This window comes from Zootoca vivipara, chromosome 3 (genome assembly GCF_963506605.1).
Source record: "Zootoca vivipara chromosome 3, rZooViv1.1, whole genome shotgun sequence".
Lineage (NCBI taxonomy): Eukaryota > Metazoa > Chordata > Lepidosauria > Squamata > Lacertidae > Zootoca > Zootoca vivipara.
In genome coordinates this window covers 51,918,682-51,941,454 of record NC_083278.1, presented here as the reverse complement: position 1 = coordinate 51,941,454, position 22,773 = coordinate 51,918,682, and the positions used below count along the sequence as shown (strand labels likewise).

Sequence of the window (22,773 nt, the reverse complement as noted above, 5' to 3'; positions counted from 1 at the left end):
GGGAGGAGTATGGCAGCGCTCAGAAAGGTACTCAGGAAAGCTCCCCGTCGCCTCGCGCTCTCTCCCGCGCGGCTTCCTAACGTCAATGCGAGCGCCCAACGGACCAATAAGCAGCAGCATTGCAGGTCGCTATTTCAAGTCCGGCGTGCCGGCCGCTGTGGGAAACAAGACGCTGGGCTAGACAGGCCTGTCGAGGAAGATCCAGGAAGCACGTCTTTAAGCGAATGAGAACCAGACCGAAAGCCCAGCTGCTAAACTCGCGCCGTCCTCTAAGTAGAGCTGCCTCGCAGCGCCCCCTCTGGCAGAGAGCAGCAGCAGTAGCGCCAGCGCCCGTCGATCGACGATTTGTGGGGAATCTCGGCCCAACCGACCTGACTGCCGAAGAAGCCTCAGTTGTGGCAGGCCGAAGAAGCCGAGCGCCGATCTGTTCGGCAGCGGTTTTTCTGCGTTGCCCTACCGGGTGACAGAAGCGCAGCCGCACCTAGCGCGCATGCGCCGTCTCGCGAGGAGAGCCGCTCCCCCCTTCTCGTTCTCCCTCAGCCGCTGCTCCGCCCTCGCCGCTCTCCAGCTCAGGCCGACTCTTCCCTGTCCCGCCTCGCCTCGCGGGCACCGAGGGGAGGAGGGGGCCGTCCCGCGGGCGCCGGCGAGGGTTAGGTCGGGTCGGCTGGGAGCGCCGGTGCGCTAGCGCGGCAGGACTCGTAGAAGGAGCGGAGGCGTCTCCCGCCGAGGGGTCACAATGTCTGGCGTGGGAGTGGGCTCCTGCGGGGGATCGGGCTCAGGGGCCTGTGGTGGCGGCGGGGCAGTGGCGGCGGCCGCCTCCTCCTCGTCGTCTCCCGGTGGAGGCGGCGGCCTGTCGATGTTCCGCTGGCTGGAGGTCCTGGAGAAGGAGTTCGACAAGGCGTTCGTGGATGTGGACTTGCTGCTGGGCGAAATCGACCCCGACCAGGCGGACATCACCTACGAGGGGAGGCAGAAGATGACCAGCCTCAGCTCCTGCTTCGCGCAGCTCTGCCACAAAGCGCAGACTGTCTACCAGATCAACCACAAGCTCGAGGTGAATTTGTGGAGCGGGAGAGAATAGCGGCCCTCCCGCCCGCTGTGGGCTCTCTTGTGGGAAACGGGACGGAGGAGACGCTCGCCCCCCCCCTTTTCCCTTCAGAGGAGGGGAAAGCAAATCATGTCCACATCCTCAGTTTCCTATCTCTGAAATGGGAATAAATGGCGAATCCCCCCCACTTCCAAGGCAAAGCAGTGTCACCTGCCCCATACTGTGAGGACACAGGGCGCCTCCATCGTAAGCATCGTGGCCTTGCGGTAGAGATTTGGAAACCTTGCCATCAAGGAGGGAGCAAAGATGTTCGTCTATGGCTCTTCCTTGTAGGCAAAAGTTACAGTATTTCGGTTTTGGTGACTGGCTAAAAATTAAGCTCAGTGTAGTAGGAGGTAATGTTAGGGTGTGTGGCAGAAACAATGTGGTATAGGCTTTCAGAAATCAAATATCTAATCTAAAATGGTGTTTATGTAGTTTTCCAGATTTGGAGTCTCTTTGGATTCTGAATTTTTAAATGTGGTGTCTGTTACATGGTAATGTGAGATTCAAACATGACCCATGACCTCACTGGCTCAGTGGTAGAGCATGCTTTGAATGCAAAAGGTCTCATCTTCTGTATACACATGCATTCATTTTTTCCAGACCTGTGACCCACTTTAATTCCAACCCTGAATTGGAAATTACCTATGTCTGTCTTCTCTCAAACACATTCTCTCTTTTTCACATGCACCAGCTCTCAAATTTTATACTCTGCCGTTGGAGTGTAGGATTGCATATTATATATTTTTTTGGCATGAAATATGGACAGAGCAGGGACAAGGAAATACTTAAGTCACAAGTCTCTGTGAGCACACTACAAAAATCAAGGTGGGAACCTGTGGTCCACCAGACACTGTTAGATTCAAAATCTCATAGGCCCAGGCCAACATGGTGTAAGCAGTAGTATCTGGAGAAAAATATGTAGTGCAAATGTAGTCTGTATCATAACATGACAAAATAAGTATTTTGTTATCAACTTGTTTCCATCTTTTTTCAGGAGCTGTTATTACAATTTGTTTATTGATTTACATTGATAATTAAGCCTGTATTATTACAGTAATTGCAGTATACTATGGAAGAAATATTATATTTTGTTAGATGGAACAAATAACTGTATATCTCACAACTTTATAGTATTGAGCTGCTAAATCCAAATTATAAGTACTATTATGGCCAATACAGTGGCTATAAACAACATGCAAAAAATTAAGTACATATGATAGTAAGTAGTAACAGGCATTGGTATGAGCATATTAGAATAAAATGTATCAGTCTGATTATTATCATTCAGTAACCATTGTAGAGCAATTCTGTATAGGTTAAGTCTGAATAACACACAATTCCAGGATTTTAATATGGTGCAGAAAATTTCATCCAGAATAGGACCATGCCCATAAGAAACATTGGTAGTCTGTTTTATTTCCTCAGGTAGAAAATCTTCATATTTCACCAGAATAAGTCTTCTAGATCTCTCTAGAGGAGAGACAAAATAAGTTAGGGCTGCAGAGATTTAAATCAGGCATTCCCAAACTTTGGCCCTTCAGATGTTTTGGACTACAATTCCCATCTTCCCTGACCACTGGTCCTGTTAGCTAGGGATCATGGGAGTTGTAGGCTAAAACATCTGGAGGGCCGCAGTTTGGGGATGCCTGATTTAGATTATCATTAAGATTAAGGCGTTGGAGGTGGGCCACAGTACAGTGGTCTCCTTCCCATTTCTTGCTCTAATTTTCCACTCATTAATTCTTATATCAGTTATGTTTAAGGATTTATAAGCAGATACTGTATAGGATTCAGAATTATTTACAGTGCGCATATAATGAAGTTCATATCTTAATAAAAAGGATGAAGAACAGGGAGCCCATGGACTGGATGTGGTCAGCTACTCCTCCTGCCTGCAGCATTCCCTTCCCCCTACAGCAATCAGGATAGAACAAAGCCTTCTATCGGCATCTTTCCCCCCTCAAGACTAATCAGTCATGTATGAGGGGCTCTTTTTGAGCTGCATGAGGAGGCTTTTTGGAGCTGCAGCCTCCAAGGCAGATGCTTGGGGTATGAAGAGTGAGAGTCTGCATGTGTGGTACATGACCACATTTGTCTTGGCCCTCAGAAAATTGGCCAAGAGGGAATGTGGCCAAAAAAATGTTCTCCATCCCTATCTTAATAGTTTCAAATATTGGAGTTAATGTTCTTCTCATCAATTTATTAATCACTTTCTATACAATTTTTCAAGGTAATGTACAATAAAAACACAAGGCAGGCATATATAAAGCAAAACAAAAACAATACAAAATAGACTCTAATGTTGGTACCATTTGTAACCTGATAAGTTTTCAACTCTGTTTCTAATACCGGTAGGACTATGCTCAAAATAAATGTTGGTAGTCTGCCTTATACCAGGTTAGACTGTTTCTTTGTCTAGCCTAGTATTGTCTACTCTGACTGGTAGTCTCTATCCAGAGTTTCAGGTTAATAGTCTTTTAACATTACCTGCTACTCCCAATCCATTTTAACTGAAGAGACCAGGGATTCATCCTGGGATTCTCTATGTGAAAAAAGTGTTTTTGACACCTCAGGTACATTTGAAGTTCCAGCACTGTATATTGCAAAAGAAGTTCTGTCTAGTAAGCTGCAATGCCATTATTTAGTAACATTAGGCTTTAAGATAGAACTTAGAAACTGGTCCACTCTTGAAATCCTAGTTATTCTATAGTAATGTGAACTTACTATTGTCTGAACAAGTGATTGTCATCAATTTATAATGTGACTTCAGCATACTAGTTCATTTTTAAAGCTAGCTTATAATGTTCCTCTCCTTTTGTCATTTTTTAAAATAAGAAGCCCATTACTCTGACTGTAGAAGTCAACTGTCCTCAGGACATAGTGAGATCATCATGTTATCTTTTTTGCTTTTTCCCAAGTATTCTTGCATCACAATTCCATATATTCCAAGTAAACACTGCAGTTTGTGTTAAGTGTTGGCTCCTTACTTGTGGAAGGTAATTTTTTTTTGCCAAATGCTTGTATCTGCTGCAGCTTTCTATAGCATGTCTCATATTATTCCAGAAGGTCCCCCATACCATGAGCAGCTTTTAGGGGGCTCCAAGGGTGCTGCTCTAGTTCGCCAGAAGTGGCTTTGTCATGCTGGCCACATGACCTGGAAGCTGTACGCCGGCTCCCTCGGCCAATAACACAAGATGAGCGCCACAACCCCAGAGTCGGTCACGACTGGACCTAATGGTCAGGGGTCCCTTTAGCTTTAAGGGTCTGCAGTAAGTAGGGAAAATAAAAGAAAATCAGGTATCCTGCATTGCAAAAGTGCTTTCTGCTATTGCAGAGCCATCACTGAGTAAACCCCTATGAAGCTAAGTTATTCCAAATGAATTCATACCGGTACCTTTCTTTTGAAGAAGAAGACTCCCAAAGCCTTTGTTAATAGAAGTTATTTCCTATGGTATTAAAATACTATTAATATAATACAGATTAGTACATTATTTTTCAAATTGTATGTCTAATCTTCATATTATTATTTGCAAAGCCCTGAACAAGTTAGGCCAGGATATCTTAAGGACCACCTGTACCCTTATTTCCCAGATTGGTTGCCTAGTACTGTTAATTGTTTCCCATGTTTCTGAACCCTTACTCGTCTCAACTATGGGTCAGACATTTAGTGTTGCCATTCCCATTCTGTGGAATGCTCTCTCAGCAGAGATTTGGTAGGCAGCCCCACTGTTAACTTCCTGACTTCATCCTATTCAGTTGTTTAATTTTCTTCTAGTCATTTTTGTGAGGTTGTGTGAGATATACCTGCAGAGGAAAAGATAGGTTTGTTCGTGTTCACCATTCCCCCTCCTATAAGTATGCCATGAGTAGTATGGGGGAAGCAGTCAAAATCTAAGTTACATGTTTTTCATAAACAACAGCTTTTAAAAAGAAATCCAGAAAACAGAGTGCATAGAATAGGCAGCAGTTGGGTCACTCATCAGCTGTCATTTTCTGTTATAGAGCTATATGGAAATGGTTGTTATAAAACCTTGTGTTTTGAAAGTGCCAGGGAAATGTGATATCCTTACAACAGAGTGCCACCTTGAGGAAATATTTTTTTCCATGCTGCTGCAAATGATTATCAACTGTACATTTGCTCCATTGCAATGGTGCTTTTAGATCTGTGTCTATAGACTTCTGAAGAACACCAGGGTAGGTCTTCAATGAAATAAGTAGTAGAGGGAAACAGCTGGAAGATAGCATGCCTCCCATTACCAGCCTTTTCCTGCAGTGCACAGTTAAAGGTCCCAGTTGAGTGTATCTTGGTTTGTGTTTGGTCACAGCTGGGCACATGAGTGGAGAGTGACCCTAACACAAGCCTTGGGAGTCTTTTTAATGCAAAGCTGTTTTTCCTCAGCTTATGATAATGAAAGTCAGCCTGGTAGTCACAGTTAAACATTTTAAACTTCTGCCCAGAACTAAATCTTGTGGTGAATCCATTCGTATGATATGTGAAAAAGTGTCTTTGCCAGTCAGCTTTATCGAATGACCCTCAGCTGTTGTATTATGAACAGAGTGAACACTTTCTCAATTTTTGTTTTATTCATAATGTTATAAGCCTCAGTAATTATTTCCTTTGAAGTTGTATTCTGAATTAAAAAGAGCCAAATAAATGCTTTAACTAATATGTACATAGAGTTAATATAGGTTTCCCTTAAGCACATCACTTTAAACTTTCAGGGTAAAAATAAAATAAAGTATTCTTCAGCTGTTACTTACCTTACTGAAAAATGTGTGTTTGTAGGCTAGATAAGCTGCTTCCAGTTATTCTCTTCCAGATATTCTCTGATGATAATACAGTAGTTGATTTCTAAAAATAAATTGGTTGAGACTGATGAATTTGATATTTTGTAAAAGGTACTCACCTTCCTTCTCTGAAGTGATCTGCATTACAGTCTGTTCTTCTAGTGTGGCTTAGGATGTAGTGATATGCTAAGCTGAGTCCCTTTCGTGTTGGTATGGTTTTTAAAGTTCTGGTTTTAAATTGTTTTTGCAGAATGGTATGGTATTGTAAGCATATTGCTGTTTATTTCTGTAACATTTTTTATTGTGCAAAATTTATCACAGAGGTCCTCACAACAACCCTGGAGCTCTGTCCACTCCCAAGTAATCTCTTCAGAAGCCCTTCTATGCCTGCCCCCTGGTCTTCTAAGGTGGTGATACAAGATAGAATCTCCTTTCTGCTGGGATCCAAACTCTTGGGGGGATGGTCGTCCATTAACACTGTTGTTATGGAGAGACCATTTCCTCATTAGATTGGTTTGATGGTGGAGATCCCTCATTGAGTATGACCGAGCACAGTGCCATGTCTAAAGGACTTATTTTGCTTCAGGCATTGCAGTATCATCCAGCAGAGTGGTTCTAAGTAGTAAAGAGTCTGTTGTAGTCAGACTTAGAAGGAAGTGGATTGGATTCCTGGGTATTTGCTGTGATAAATTTGTTAAACACTTGGAAGAAAAAGTTGCTTGTATCCTATTGTCCCAACTATAGTGTCAAGTTGCAATATCTGTGGAGCTGTCCAGTGTACTGTCTATTCAGGTATCTTGGAATCAGCTTTGGTTGGTGTTTTTTGAGGAAGTGGATGAGATGATTGAATCAATGAATCCAACCACCTACAGGTGCTCTCAACCCTTGCCTGTCATGGCACACCTCAGTGCTCTGTGGGATAGATGTTTGGGGCATGGTACTATCATGGTTCTACTACTTATAGGATAGGTCCCATAAGGTAGTATTGACGAACTTCTGCTCTACTCCATGACAAGCTGTGGGAGCCCCCATGGTTCTATTATGCCTCCTGTGCTATTTAACAACTTTATGAAGCCATTGAGAGAGGTCACTGGAGTTTTTGGAGCTGGTGTGCTGATTATGGTGTGCTGTATGCTAATGATACCCAGCTGTGTTTCTCCACGACATCTGAGTCAGGTGAGGATGTGCAAGTCCTGGGTGTCTATAGCCATATGCCTGCTGTTATGGACTGGATGAGGGCCAGTAAACTAGAACTACATCCTGACAAGATGGAGGCTCAGTAGATTGGTGGGTTTTGATTCCAGAAATTGGATGACCAACCTGGTCTAGATGGGACTGCAATCCTCCTGAAGGAACAAGAATGTAGTCTGGGAGTACTCTAGATTCAATCTTGCCACTCAAAGCTCAAGAGCTTTGGTGGCTTGGAGCAGTTTCGGCAAATTTTGGCTGACCTGCCAGTTGACTGTTGCTAGACAGAAGCAGCCTGGCCGTAAGAGTGTTTGCTTTTGTAACTTTGCAGTTAGATTACTGCAGTGTGCTCTACATGGGGCTGCTCTTGAAGATGACATAAAAGGGACAGAAGCCACCAGCAAGATTGCCATTGGGAGTCTCTCATAGAATCCATCTACATTGAATGCCAAATGTCTGCTTTCAATGTGTTAATGATGACACTTAGAGCGCTAAATGGCTCGGGACCTCAGTACTTGCAAGGGTGCCCCTCTCCATATAGTCCTCCCTGAGAATTAACATTTGCTAGGTTGGATGGGGTACTCTCTTGTGCGTCCCTCCCCTGGAAGATGAACATTATGTGGAGATGCAGGAAAGATCATTTTCTGTTGTGGTGCTCCAATTATGGAATCCCCCCCTTCATGACACTGATATTGACTATAAATTGGCACAAATAAAAACCTTACATTTTTTTAAAAAAACCATTTGGGCCATTTTGAGAGTAGTTCAGTATTTGACCTGCTTGTGCTGTTTGTTGGTGTAAAGCATTTTAGACTTTGTGTTGAATTTAGTGCTTTATGGTTTTTAGATTTCAAGGATTGTTTTATTGATTGTTTTACAGGTGTATTCCAACCTGAGATCAACTGCTAATAGAGCAAGTTAGAAATATTTTGACAAATAGTGACACTGGTGTTCTAAACATAGTAATAGCTTGAAGGTGATTAGAGAAAATCAATGCTGTCTTTTATTTCTTACTCTATTTTTTATCTATTGATGCTTCCAAATGTACCTTCCTCTTCTTGTTTGAATCAAATCAGTAACATATCCATAGATATGGTAAAAAGTCATGGATCAAACACTATTTGTATGTAAGTTTATGTTCTAATTAAAAGTTTGTTGAAGTCTAGGAATTGAAGTTGACTTAAAAATTGTACTTTAGAACAGCCTTCAGCAATTTATCAATATTAATGAGAAGTAAAGCTTAACAATTCACCAATACACTTTTCCTCACTGGAATCCGTTACTGGCAAAGTATAATCTCCCAATTTTCATACAGAGCCTTGCACTTCTAAAAGCATTACTTACTGTCCCCTGAAGTTGATGTGGTTGCCTTGGAAACCCTTAAGTTGAATGGTAGGATAAAAAATATTTTTAAATAATACAGTTTTAACCATCTTAGTGATTCCTGTAGTGAAATGTGCACATAAATCTTGTTAAAGCTGTCCAATCTTTTTTTTCTTGCTATTTAGTTCTGAGGAGATCAGGCTTGCTAAACAGTTGTAAGCATCAAGTCAGTTTTTAGCATTTGACTTCCTGTTGGCAAATTGTACATCTAGATTGTATGTTTGCGCAAGATGGCAATTATATCAGCAAGACTTGCTCAGTCATTATTGTTTGCAATTGGCGGAGTGTTTTTTCTAAGCTCTTAACAGCCATGAAAGAGTAATCAACATAAAAGAAAATAGTGATCATGAATTATAACACACCACTGTTTAGACTACTATAGCCTTTCTTTTCTTGCAGTGATAAACTGTAAATGTGTTATGCTACAGTTTAACAATGCCTAGTGTACTTGGGGTTAGTCTTCTTCCACCCACTCACACCCTTCAGCAATAACCATAAAATCAATAAACAGTTAAGGTAAAGGCTAGTACATACCACCAGGCTTTCCTAAAACACAGTAAGGTATAGGGTAATCCACTACTATTTTGTAGACTAGGCTTCCTCAGACTTGGCCCTCCAGATGTTTTTGGCCTACAACTCCCATGATCCCTAGCTATGGTCAGGGATGATGGGAATTGTAGTCTCAAAACATCTGGAGGGTTGAGGTTGAGGAAGCCTGTTGTAGACGTGACATACTAGTAAGAATAAACAAGCAGGAAACAATTGACTGTCAGCTGTGTTAAAAGATCACAGGATATTAACTGAATCATATATTTGTATGCTGTTAATGCCCAGTTGAATGTTAAGGCTTACTAGATAAACCAAAAGGCCTCTGACAATTTACATAGCAGAAAGCAAAAGCGAATTCCCAGCTAGACGTCTTTCATTGCTGGAACACATTAATCAGCTAGAGGTTATGCTAAATCTTTAACTGTTGCTAACCTTAGAATTTTACCGTTCTAACTGTTAGGATATGATTTGCCAAACTTGCTTGGAACTTGAGCATGAACATTCTTTTTCTCTTTCAGTATGTAATATATTTCTGATTGGTTGTGCCAAACATTCCATATATGTTATGACTTAGTAGGTCTGTTCCTTGATATCATTGTGTATAAATTTTCCCTTTGCAAACATACATGACCACCATTCCTGTATGACAGGACTTTAACATGTTATTAAAGGGTGGAATCTTCTCACTTTTTCAGTTTATTCTATAATATTCTGTTCCCGTTATTGATCAATCAGTTTGATTGAATCTGTGTTTAGGATGCAAGCTTGCACAGATTGAAAAAACTTCTTAAGCGGTTTTGTGAATATGTAGAGAAACCTGTGTTATTTGTTTGGTTTAAAAGCTGGTGATTTACACTAATAAGAAGCACAGGAAACATCCAGAGTCAAAATATCTTTTTTCTATAGACTTTTAATCATGTGGATTATTGAATAACTTATGTTCCAGGCACAGCTAGTGGACATGAAATCAGAACTGACAGAAACACGGGCTGAAAAAGCAGTATTAGAAAAAGAGGTGCACGATCAACTATTACAACTCCATGCCATCCAGCTTCAACTCCATGCAAAAACTGGTCAGAGTGTTGACTCGGGGACAATAAAAGCAAAGTTGGTGAGTACTAGTAACAGTAAGGACGTATTTTTATAGCAGAGTTGTTACTCCAAACTACTGTATTTACTCGAGTCTAATGCACCATCAAATCTAATGTACACCTCAATTTTCAGAACCTTTAAACCAAAAAAAGTATTTGCTGGTGAATGTAAATGTGCCATTGAATCAAATTTTCTCAACGTAATTTTGCCAAAAAAGGTGAACATTAGAATAGAGTAAATACGGTATTTTATTTGTATGCATGTATGCTCATAGAATTCATCTTCCGCCTTTCTGTATTATCTAGGAAGCAGTTTATCTAGTTTATCTGAATGTCACTTGCCATGGTTAGGCTTAGTCGTCCCCCCCACCCCAATCAGCCCAATTTGGCCTGCCAAGACTATACAGTTGACCTGCCAAGCCATCTTCCTTACACTGGGCATCACTTATGAAATCATATGTGGAACACGTAAGGGTGGTGCTTGACCAAAAGGGGCTTTGCAGGGAGCGTACATCTTGTGACCTGTTATGCAAGTGTCTGACAAGCTGCTGGTTGTTGGATCCTTCCGAAGCACTGCACAAAGTGCCTGAGAAGCACTGAGAAGAGGGATTATAAGTGCTGTGCAAATCTTTTTCCAAGACCTGTTCTCAGTGCTTCCCTAGCACATGGCAACCAGCTGATAGCCAGGCATTGGGGAAGTGCTGAGCTTTGACAGGTATCAATCAACTGATGTCATTATGATGTCAGGTGATGACTAATGAGTAGCTCTCACCACCCCATTGGGATGGAGGAGATGGAGAACTGGCCCACTGGGCCAAAAAGATTCCCCACCCCTGATGTAAAGGATTCCACTCTCAAAGTTAGAAGTTTTTAGAGGAGAATTTTTGCATCCCCTATTTTTGTGGATTGAATTCAGTATTATAGAATTGAAGCATGCAAGTAGCACACATTTGGATAAGAGCTTTCTAAGTGCTTGTCCAGTTATAGTAGCACGTCATGTATATAATGAACTATCTAGTCGGTCAAATTCCAGTGTGCTAGGGGCTGCATGAGATTTTATTCATGGCTAGAGTCAACAAATTTTGGGCTACTGTATCTTAGCCTTTTATTCACATACACTTATAATTAAGAACTGTGAAATAAGTTTTGTGAGCCCAAGTCCTCTCCCCTTTATAGAATCTCATGTATGCCTGGCAAATTACAATTTGAAACCAGTTTCAGAAGCACCATAAGGACATTAGAGCCCTGCTGAATCAGACCAAATCTAGTCCAGCATCCTGTTCCCACACAGTGGTTGGCTAAAGAAATCCAAAGTTCGAGTGGGCTAGTACAGGTCTTATCAATGAACCTGAGTAGCAATCTGAATTCCAGACATACATTTGAAGTAATTGATTATTTGATTTAAAATCAGATGATCAATCAAAAGTATAAATCTTCAATTTGCCAAGAAACAAATATCAGTAATTTTTTGAGGGTATTGTAGGAAAGGCTTAGTTTATGTAAAAGGTGTGATAACGTACAAAATCTGCTGCTCATTTTTAGCTGGAAAGGCATACTTGTTTTTCAGTTTCTGCTAGTTCTTGTTCAAACCATATCAAAATGATGACCGTGCCCATGAAAAAGAAGGAAGTGGAACTGAAAAAAGAACATATTCAGACCAGTTTTCTTTTAAATTTCGCCCCACCAGTATTCACATCTCTTTTTAAAAAAGAATGCTTTTTGTAGTGCAGGCTTTGATTATGGTTTGATTATGCATGTTTTAAAACTGTTGTTTTATGTCATTATATATAGGGAGGAAATTTGCTAGTAAAATCACAGTTTCCATTTATTTGGAGATATTCCCAATTTCACAGTGTGAGAGAAATTCCATTTTCAATGAGCAAGTATTTATATTATTTTCTTTAGCGCCTCAGCCCTTGCTTCCCCCCCCCCCCAGGACCAATTGCAGTCATCATCAGTCGTTAACAGCCATCTGCAGGTTTACCACTCCCATCAGCCCATCACCCATTCCCATCACCCCCACCCCCCACCCTCTGAATATACATAAGGGTTTGGTGGATTCTGTTTCAGTGTATCTGACGAAGTGTGCATGCACACGAAAGCTCATACCAAAATAAAAACTTAGTTGGTCTTTAAGGTGCTACTGAAGGAATTGTTTTATTTTGCTTCGACTCAGACCAACACGGCTACCTACCTGTAACAAGTATTTATAGTAATTGTTTTCTTTGTAACCATGGATCATACAACTTGATTACTGCTTAGATTAAGAATCTTGTCAATGTATGGCCTTCTATAAGGTTGATTTTTTTTTGGCCAGTATTTCTAATCACTAAACTTCTTCTCTCTCATCCTAAGTCTGTCCCTTCTGTGGAGGATATGGTAAGTTCACTGGCTGTCTTCATTTGTGTTTAATGAAAAGCAGTGCAGTAGTTTTCTGCAGAGCTGCGCATATTAGCCTGGAAAGTTAGTGCCAGTGAATCTCTGCTAGATTCTTTCCTCACCACAGTTTCTTAGCCAAGTCCCTGTTTATGTTCAATACCCTTTTTAGATTTGATGCTCTTTTCTACTCAACATGCATGTCTGTATTGCTGCTGCTGATTGCTATGACTAATGTGGGAATTTTGAAGTAAAGCTTGGAATTGAGTCTAAATGTAGCAGGTTATTAAAGATTGACATTGATCTCAATCCAGAGATCCAGGCTACTAACTCTGTGATGCACTCAGGCTTTAGACAAAATCAGCTTTGATACAGCATGGCAGCCAGCTGTTCAAGAACCAAAAAGTCATGCAAAGTGCAATGAAACCTAAATTGTTTATCTGTTTGTTTGTCCAGAATCCACAGTGTTTTAAGAATACCTATAGGTCCTGTAAAATAGCATGTTTTTTAAAAAAATTGCCACACGATGGTATTTTTATGTAGTGTTCTATTCCTACCTACCCTTCAGTGGTTGCATTCAAAAGCCAATGGCACAGTGCTATAGTTTTGCCCAGGCTGCCATGATATACGTGCAGAAATTAAAAATGAAAGTAGTTCATAAACTTAACTTGCAATTTTTAAACTAATAGATACTGTACTTAGAAACCTTTATAAATCCTATTGGAATATAGACAAGAAATGGTGAGATTCAATGTGGTTTTTCTAGCGTATTTCAATTTTAATCAGGAAAACTTCATTTCTCCATGCCTGTACCTTTCTGTAGTGTAAACAATGGGTGATATCCACTCTGTCCATTAGGAATGAGGAGGATAGAGAGGGAATACATTCTCTCTACTACACTATTCATATTTATTAAAGTTTTCTCGTGCTTTGTCCCCTTGCTTACCTTTTTTCCTAAATACAAAGCCCCAGTTCATTAAGTCTTATCTCTGTGTTGTTCCCTGGCAATTAAATACGCCTTGGAACAGCAATGCTGGGTATTATGTTTGTGTGTTTAAAAAACCACTTTATTTTTAAAGAAGCTTATTTTATTTTCAGTTCATTTAACATGCTTGCCATATGTCTTAAATATACATAATTTAAGCCAACTAGTTGCCTTTCTTCTTCATAGTTGCATTTCTTTTAATAAGCAGTGCCATGCTGTATTATCCTAAACTAGCTGCCGTGTCATCAAAACAGTTTCACATTATGATAGCTCAATTGTAGTTCTTCTTGAACAAATGTAGCTTTCCAGACTTGTCCCTCAAGTTGCCTTGTGATGCAATTAGATATGCAAAACATTAAGATTTGTAAAATGCTTAGTGGCATGAACATTTTTCTACTCACTTGCAAAACCGTTGTAAATGTGTACACGCAGATTGTATCTAAATGTTGTGTGTCATGGTTTTTTTTCTGTGAAATTAAAGGTTACTGTATAAAGATGCTTGCAGTTTTTATATCCACATAATAGGAATGTTTAGCTTGTGGCTAAAATAACCAGGGTTTTTACTTCGCCAGGAGAGAGAACTTGAAGCCAACAAGAAAGAAAAGGTGAAAGAAGCTCGACTTGAAGCTGAAGTGAAGCTACTTCGAAAGGAAAATGAGGCACTTCGTCGACACATAGCTGTGCTCCAGGCTGAAGTATATGGGGCAAGACTTGCAGCCAAATATTTAGATAAAGAGCTAGCTGGAAGGTATGTAAAAATTCAGTAGCTTGCGATGGATATTTGGGACAGAACTGTCTGATTAGGAGTTGACATGCCTGATCTCAGGGTATTTGTGTGGACCATATGGGGGATGTGGAAGAATAGACTATAAGAGCTTATCAGGATAGTGCTGAACCACTATAAAAACTATCTGTAGTGAGAGAAGATTAGGACCTGGATTCACAAGGTCAGACTTGGAATGCTTCCAAACATGGGCGATTCAGCAATCTGCAATCATTCTAGTTCTGCTTCAAGCTGGAAGTGGAATATCAATTCTGCTTCCCAGATTCTAACTTTATGTAGTAAAGGGGACAATTCCCCTTTCCTGAGCTTGGAACATTGGAAGGGGGTTATTTTCATTGGGACCTGCATGTGTGGTTTAAATACTCCCTCCTCACTGCACTCCTGATCATGAATACAGGGGGAAGGGGGAAGAAGCAGATACAGAGACAGTGCTATTTGGACCAAGATTTTAAGTGATTTACTTGATTCCTGGAGAAGAAAAATGGATCATGTAGAAAGAAGAGCAGTTTAACTGGCCAGAGTGGCAGTTAGGCCATCTATACCTGGGAAAATTGCACAGCTCAGCCATAGAGGTATTTTTTAGCTCTGGAAAAAGTCTGCAGCTGAACAGGTAAAATGTGAGGGGGGTGTTTTATTCATGACATTATACAAATACTCCTTAAAAAGTGAGTGAACAAAGCATGTCTATTCACAGTAAATGCCAAATGTGGAAGCAGCCTTAAGCTTGGCTATGGAAGAGTATGGTACGGCACCCTCCCCACTTTCTTCTCCTATTATTGCAGTGACTGTAAGCCATTTGATTACCTCTTTATTGGACTTGAGAACATGGCACTGAGAGAGCAAATCAAAGAGTAGTTTGAACCTCTCATTTCATACATATCATGTTCTTTTCTCATTATGTAGGGTTCAGCAAATTCAGTTACTAGGCAGAGATATGAAAGGACCTGCTCATGATAAACTCTGGAACCAGCTGGAAGCTGAAATCCATCTGCACCGGCATAAAACTGTGATCAGGGCATGTCGCGGTCGTAATGATCTAAAGCGACCCATGCAAGTACCCCCAGGACATGTAAGCTTGTTGTTTTCAACATTTGTCAACATAATGTTTGTACCTTTAAATGTATCCCGACATTGGATATATTAATATATCTGTTGCCATTCAAAACTGAAATTCTTATTATGGCTCAGATCAATGGGGCAGAAAAAAGGAATTTAATTTTTTGTAGATTAAATTGCAGTACTATTTTATCACAGTGCGTGTAAAGACTGCATTTTTCCTTTTTTACTAACCTCAATAGTCAAGGGGAAGAAATGTTGAAATTGTGCATACAGTTGTACCTTGGTGCATACGCCCTGGAACTCAAGATGTTTTGGCTCCTGAACGTTGCAAACCCGGAAGTGATTGTTGTGGTTTGCAAACGTTCTTTTGGAACCCGAACGTCCAATGAGGCTTCCGTAGCTTCAGAAACTGTCATTTGGTTTTCGAATATTTTGGAAATCGAACGGATCCTGTTCGACTTCCAAGGTACAACTGTATATGAAACTTAAGGAATAATTATCATATTCTGTATTGGGATTTGGAATAAGTGAATCCTAGTTAGTGACATAGGCTGCAGTCATTACTTTACTTAAAGGTAAAGGTAAAGGTACCCCTGACCGTTAGGTCCAGTCATGGACGACTCTGGGGTTGCGGCGCTCATCTTGCTCTATAGGGCGAGGGAGGCGGCATTTGTCCGCAGACAGCTTCCAGGTCATGTGGCCAGCATGACTAAGCCGCTTCTGGCGAACCAGAGCAGCGCATGGAAATGCTGTTTACCTTCTCACTGTATCGGTTCCTATTTATCTACTTGCACTTTGATGTGCTTTCAAACGGCTAGCTTGGCAGGAGCCAGGACCGAGCAATGGGAGCTCACCCCATTGCTGGGATTCGAACAGCCGACCTTCTGATCGGCAAGCCCTAGGCTCAGTGGTTTAGACCACAGCGTCACCCGCTTTACTTACTTTACTTTACTTACTTACCTGGGAGTATTCCCTCTTGAAGTCAATAGGACTTACCTCTGAGTAAGAGGTTAAGATTGTGCTGTAAATAAAAAAAGATATCCAATATTGAAAGGGTTCATAGCATTTACATCCACATCACCCTTAATTTATAGATGTGAGAATCTTATTAGGCATTCTGCTTTTAAATTCTGAAGGTCAGGATAGTCCATTTGATCTTTGCAATAACCCTGTAAGTAGGCTGGGCTGAGATTTAGTGTGTGAGCTTCATGACTGAGTGGTGATTTGAACTTGGGTCCTTCCTGTGTCAGCCTATCCTCTGCACTGCATACTGAGTCTCCCAAGCTCTTGAACATACAACCTGTTGTTCAGAGGTGGTGAAACACATGGGGTTTATAGTGCTGGCACAAAGGAATGCATTGCCTTTTTGTTTAGTTTATTTACAACCTTTCAGGCCCTAAACTGGGCCCCCAAAACAACCTAAAAAACTTTCAGTTAAAAACACTTGTGGTGCTAGAGGTTATAAGGCCTGTTGCTCTGGTACTGTGGAAAGGGGTAGTGAGGGTGGTGGGACTTCTTCCAGCCTCTTACACACCATCAAAATGGAAGTCTGTTTCCTTGAACGTCTGGAACATCGCTGTGACTTCCAGAACCGTAACAAGGGTTTTCTCTAATTGCTTTTTAGTGCCCCCCCTTTTTAAAGTCTGCTTATCTTGAAGCCAGTGTAGGAAAAACCTTTGCTTGTGCCACATCAACTTGGATAGGACTGAGGTGCATGTGCTCTCCTTTCTAAAGTAATCTTTAGAAAGGTGATTTTCTTATAGCAGCAATGTCTATAGCATTCTGAATTTAGAGATTGTTTTGTCTGTAGTGATAGTAGCGTCCTGTGAATCTCTGGAAAACTTCAAAAAAGCATTTTCATAGCTGTTTGATTTTTTTAAAAAACTAGGATCCAGATGCCTTAAAGAAGAGTCAAGGTGTTGGTCCCATAAGGAAAGTTCTATTGGTTAAAGAAGATCACGAAGGACTGGGCATTTCAATTACCGTAATATTTGAATTTAATTTATTTTTCTAGGATTCAGTGTTTACTAACAAAATACTTAACATTATATTTCCTGTGTGTCACACTGGCCCATGTTACCTATATAAAATGCTTGCTTTTGTAACTCTCTTATAAATGCCACTGAAAGAACTCAAATTTTCCATTATGCTTTTGTGAAATCTTTGTTACAAATGCATTATAAACTGTGCTATAGATCAAATATGCAAAGCAGCAAATACTTATTGCCATATTTGTTGAAGAACAGCATGAATTCAACACTTTTGAAACCTACAGTGAAGAACATACACAGTGTTAGGCTATAAATCATTTTGAAATTGTTGCAATCCCCTGACTTGTGTTCTGTCATTGTGATAGGGTGGAAAGGAGCATGGTGTTCCCATCCTCATCTCTGAAATTCACCCAGGTCAGCCTGCTGATCGATGTGGAGGTCTGCATGTTGGAGATGCCATTTTGGCAGTAAATGGTGTTAATTTGAGAGATGCCAAGCATAAAGAAGCTGTAACTATTCTTTCGCAGCAGGTATTTTATTTTTATATCATGAATACTGAACTGTTAATATGCATATATACATTTGGTGGGGTTTCACCAATAATTTGGAGCAGGGCCTCCTGACATTTCTCCATTTCAGCTCTATGACTAAGGATTCTGTGTGTCTGAACATAAGCACTAAGAGGGTTTATTAATTACTGGGCAGCATACAGATGCTCAGTAGTGGAGGCACATGCTTTGCATGCAAAGGGCAGAAGGTCCTAAGTTCAGTCCTTGGCATCTCCAGACAGGGTTCGGAAAGATTCCTTCTCTGAAACCCTGGAGAGCTCCTGCCAGGAGAGTGTAGACAAGGCTGAGCTAGATGGACTAGTGGCTTGACTTGGTGTAAGGCAGCTTCCTATGTTTCTTAAGATAGGGCCAGGGGCAGATTTAGGGGAGCACGACTGGTTCGGTTGCACTGGGCGCTGCAGGGGATGCCACAACTAAGATTTTGAATGGAACATGAGAAGGGGCATGGGGAGCACCAAATTTTGGCATCACACAAGGCACCACTTAAATTTGAGACCCAAGGTGCACCATTGGTAGGGCAAACATTCTGTGTGAGGCTTTCTTCTTCAATTACTGAAAGTGCAAGTTTCACTAGATGAATGATTTAGAGGCTCTTAAAATTGTCTGTATTGCCATTAAAAAAACAACCAGTTTCCATACATGTAAGTCACATCCAGAATTAAACTAATGTTGAGCAGTAGTCCATGCATTTTGGGCCTTGCTTCAGAATGTCCAGAAAGTCCTCCCAAATGTTCTTATTTCAGCAAAGATTATCTGGATGAATATACTCTGCAGGTATGTATTGCAAGAGTTGATCTGGTTTTTCTTTTATATTAGGATTTTTTTTTTTACTATTCTGTTGTATAGCTATTCTACACTTTGTATAATTCTGAGCTTTCATATTTTAAGTGTTCTGAATGGACTGCCCATTCTTAGAGCAACATACTCTTCATTTATGTATTCTAGAGAGGGGAAATTGAGTTTGAAGTTGTGTACGTTGCTCCAGAAGTGGACTCAGATGATGAAAATGTAGAATATGAGGATGAGAGTGGACATCGTTATCGTTTGTATCTTGATGAATTGGAGGAAGGTGGAAACTCTGCTTCCAATAGAAAATCTGGATGTGGAGATGTCAAACAATTGCAAGGTAAATGTTCTGGTGTTTTTTTATAAAAAAAATAACTAACTTAGGTACAACAATTCAAGTAAAACTTGATTTTGTAAATTTAGATTCAATTGTTTTGATATGCTTAGGATGATCTGTCCTTAGATTGGGATGACAGTTATGCAGTTGTGTCCCAAAATGCAAGGTTAAACCATATATGTTCTTGGCAAATGTAATGGTTGGGCAGAATGCCAGCTCATCGTTTTCCTTTGCTATTTTTGTCAGAATATTGCCATATTTTCCTATATTCCCATAAAGCAGACTCTTGATTTGAAATTGAATGTATATTCTTCCTTTCCTCTTTCTTGGTGACTATTTTTGTGATGTGATATGATTTAAAGATATCATATTGATGAAGTTCATTTGGTCAAAGATTAATGCAGCACACTTTTCAAAATCTGGATTTGCCAAATCCCTACCCATAATTTTGGGGTGCCTCCGCATCGTGTACGCACTTCTGTTTTGTCTGTTGTTTCTGTGCTAGTTGGAAGGTCTTGTTAGAGGGGAGGTGGAGAACCATATATTAATTCCTAACCCTTTGCAAGAGCACAAGTAGATGGGGGAAAGGTGGTTTGGCCTGCAGTAGTTCCTATTCTTCTTAACTTGTTTTATACACAGTCCATTTCTAGAAGTCTTGGAATTTCTGCCTTCCTGTGCAGCAATGTTACAAACATTCTTTTCTCTCTTTTGCAGTGTTTGATAAGAAAGCAAGTATTGATGGCCATGAAAATGGAGACCTAGGAAATTCAGTTGAAACAGAAGAGACTATATCTAAACTAGACCAATCTGCTGAAAGCTTAGCCTAAAACCACCCCTAACTCATCAGTGGGACTGGTCCCTTCCTCAAGACAGGTTGTGTAGACTGTTCTGCATTCAAAATTCCACATAAAATTATAAAGGACTATTAAAGGGATAAAGAGAAGCTGTGTTGCTGTTGCCTGGAAAAAGCTGTTCTGTTGGTTACCTCAGGGCTTTATTATGAGCGTATCTAAATGTGTAAAATTTCCCATTTTTCTAAGACGTTGCATGTCAGATTAATTTCCCTTGAATTATAAGCACCAAAGCATGTTGTTTCCAAAGGCTTTTCTTGAATTTAACTTTGGATCTTGTTTATGATAAAAGGGATAGACTAAAGCAAAAGAACTTTGACACTTGGATCCTCTGACTAATAGCAGAAGCAGAAATTTGGCATTCATTTGCTAGAGAAATAGATTTTAATGACCATATATAAGGGAGACATGATTTCTCAGAGGTATATTCCTGACTTATCTAGTTGCTTCTAAAATGTGTATTGTAAAAAGGTAAACAGCGAAGTCATTTCATTTCAGATTTTCACAATATACAAAAATAAGTTTGGTTTAAAACATACACATACAAAACATTTTAGCTGCTATATATTTATTGTGACGTTAAATCTCTGAATTAGATCCTAGTGATCTGTTCCTGAGATGTTTTTCAGCATTATTTAATGCAGCATATATATAGGAATACATTCCTTTAAACTCTCGTGCCAATCAATGCTGGACATGAAGTATTCTCCAAAGGTATTAAACAGAATACTGTTAATTTTAAAATGCAAAATAAGTGTAAAATTGGCCTCTTGGAATTATGTCTGCCCTTAAGTGTAGCATGCTCAACTTACAAAATTGTATCATTGGGTGGCTATTCTATGTGAACTGAATTAGGATGGAGTTAGATGTCCGTTCTTTCCACTGCATAGTATGTTTTACAGTTGCCATACAGTGCCATCTATGTGACCCTGGGCTGTCTAAAGGAGCTTTGTGCCCTACAGGCTAACAGTACTGTTACACTTTTGACAATGGCTCATCCACAGAATGGGAGCACAGGAGGACATCATGGCTTAGATCCTTTAACAACCTATTTTTACATATATCCCGTCCACATGGATAACTGTAAAGGTTGCTGTGCATTGGAATGGAAATGTGCCTCTAATGCAGTCCAAAAAGTTTACAAAACATTCTCTGTAGGCATGGTTTTGTATGAGAGTTGCTAAGAGGGGCAATTCAGATTTTTGATTTAAATCCTTTGCTAGAGGAACTGATTCACTTGACACTCTTAAGATGGGAGGATGGTGTTGGATAGTCATCTGATTGCTTCAGGCTGTGTCCAGAGAATGCCTCATCATACCATTTTTACATCTGTTTTTTTTAAGATGTATTGCAGTGTTGTAAGGTAACATGAAAGCGATTGCCCAGTTGCCTGTCATTTGTTTAAAAGTCTGTAGGCCACCAGAACTCCATGTGATTAGATCCCTTGTGGAAGGTGTTCTCCAGTTATGATCGTGTCGTAGCGATCGTTGTTTCCATCCATAAATGCAGTGCTTGCCATGTCATTGGTTGCCCACGCTGTGCTACATTGAGAGGTTCGGATCAACTGGCCCTTAGCAAGTGGGAATTGAGTGCATCCTGTATCTTGCCAGGTGATATTTAAGACTGTGCAGGATCAGGTACCAAATTTGTTACAGTATAATAGTCCTAGTATTTTACAGAACTATATTTTTTTAAACCCCAAATGTGCAAAATAGTTTTACACCTGAATGCCAAAGGCATTTTTAGAATACATTGGGGGCTGTCTTGGCTAGGTTGCTGTTCAGTTATGTGTATGTGTGTGTATATATATATGTATGTATGTATCTATATCTTATTAGAGCGCACACTCTCTATATGCAAACCGTTAAAAACCATGTAATAGCTTTTATTATAATAGGATAAAGCATGAAACGCCTGCTTTCCATTCATTGTTCTGCGGGCCATTAAAATGTAACATGTAAAGATGTATTTTGAGAGTGCAAATAATGTAAAATGACAGCTTTGTAAGTGTTTTTTATAGAATGTACATAAATTGAGAGCGAGTAAAAGGCATTTAGTGTAATGTCAGTTAACCTAATGTTTAATGTTAAAAAACCATTGTGTTGTAGAACACAGTTAAACTTGTCTCTCCTAGGTGCACTATATATATACATATGTTTATAGAGAAATCTTTAAATGTAAATACTTTATGCAAAGATTTTGCTATTTATAAAATTCTTTAACTGTTGCTCATAAAATAATTTTTGTGTGTCATTTTGCTCATGGAACTGTATTTGATTTGCAGTAAAATTTTATAGCTGCTCCTTTAATACTGTATATTAAAGTAATATTAACCATGATACTGCCTCCATTGCAAGCCTAGTATTTTAAGCAAGCCATGAAATTGGAAAGGCTGCATTTTCTGCTGTTCATGGATGTGCCTTTGCCCTGCCATATGAGGCTGTTAAGCAGCACGTGATGTTTTCTGGTGTATATTACAAAAACATTCCCTGTGTATTGCTTTTCATTTGGGAATCTAAAGGGAGCAAAATGGAGGGTTGACATAGGAGCACAGTGTTCCTGCACAAGCCTGTTTGTGTCAGTAGGACATGTGCAAAAGAAATTACCTGGTATCCCCCTTTTTTAGAATGAATTCTCTTCAATGTTTGCTCCATTTTGCACTATTTCTGAGCATGTTGAATCTTAGTCTGTTGAAAGATCTTTCCTATATCCCTTGTTAACAGTAATCCAGGGATTATCTGTGAGAGAATGTTACTTTCCACTCTCAAGCGAAGAAGCATGTTCTCCGCTTGATATACTTTTGTTCTGTCTGAAGTGACAAATGCAGAAGACCTTTCTCTGTTGCATTTGCACAACTTCACTATTTATTAAAATCAGGCTATTGTTGAACACTGTTTGCTGGTACTGCTTTGTTCTCCTTGTGACGGTATCACTACACACAAG

The 22,773-nt window shown here is 40.1% G+C and overlaps 1 protein-coding gene across 2 annotated transcripts; it reads left to right on the top strand.

The window, feature by feature from the left end:
• The first annotated feature begins 525 nt into the window (after positions 1-525).
• Positions 526-22,724, top strand: GOPC (golgi associated PDZ and coiled-coil motif containing). 2 transcript variants are annotated; one of them, XM_035109168.2, is made up of 9 exons: positions 526-1,054; positions 9,948-10,112; positions 12,448-12,471; positions 14,026-14,201; positions 15,141-15,306; positions 17,185-17,280; positions 17,653-17,817; positions 18,802-18,982; positions 19,694-22,724. In XM_035109168.2, exons 1-9 carry the CDS (start codon positions 737-739, stop codon positions 19,804-19,806), a joined length of 1,404 nt encoding a protein of 467 aa, XP_034965059.1. In that variant the 5' UTR covers positions 526-736; the 3' UTR covers positions 19,807-22,724. The 2 variants fall into 2 exon arrangements, with proteins under 2 accessions (XP_034965059.1, XP_034965060.1); XM_035109169.2 differs by lacking the exon at positions 12,448-12,471 and having other exon boundaries at positions 527-1,054.
• The last annotated feature ends 49 nt before the right edge of the window (positions 22,725-22,773 follow it).

What these genes read in the sequence shown, in the direction of transcription:
- GOPC (XM_035109168.2), top strand. Translation starts at nt 737, where the DNA reads ATGTCTGGCGTGGGAGTGGGCTCCTGCGGGGGATCGGGCTCAGGGGCC. An exon ending in GGACAATAAAAGCAAAGTTG is followed by an intron (nt 10,113 to 12,447) that starts GTGAGTACTAGT and finishes TCTCATCCTAAG; the next exon opens with TCTGTCCCTTCTGTGGAGGA. An exon ending in TGCAAGTACCCCCAGGACAT is followed by an intron (nt 15,307 to 17,184) that starts GTAAGCTTGTTG and finishes TTAAAAAACTAG; the next exon opens with GATCCAGATGCCTTAAAGAA.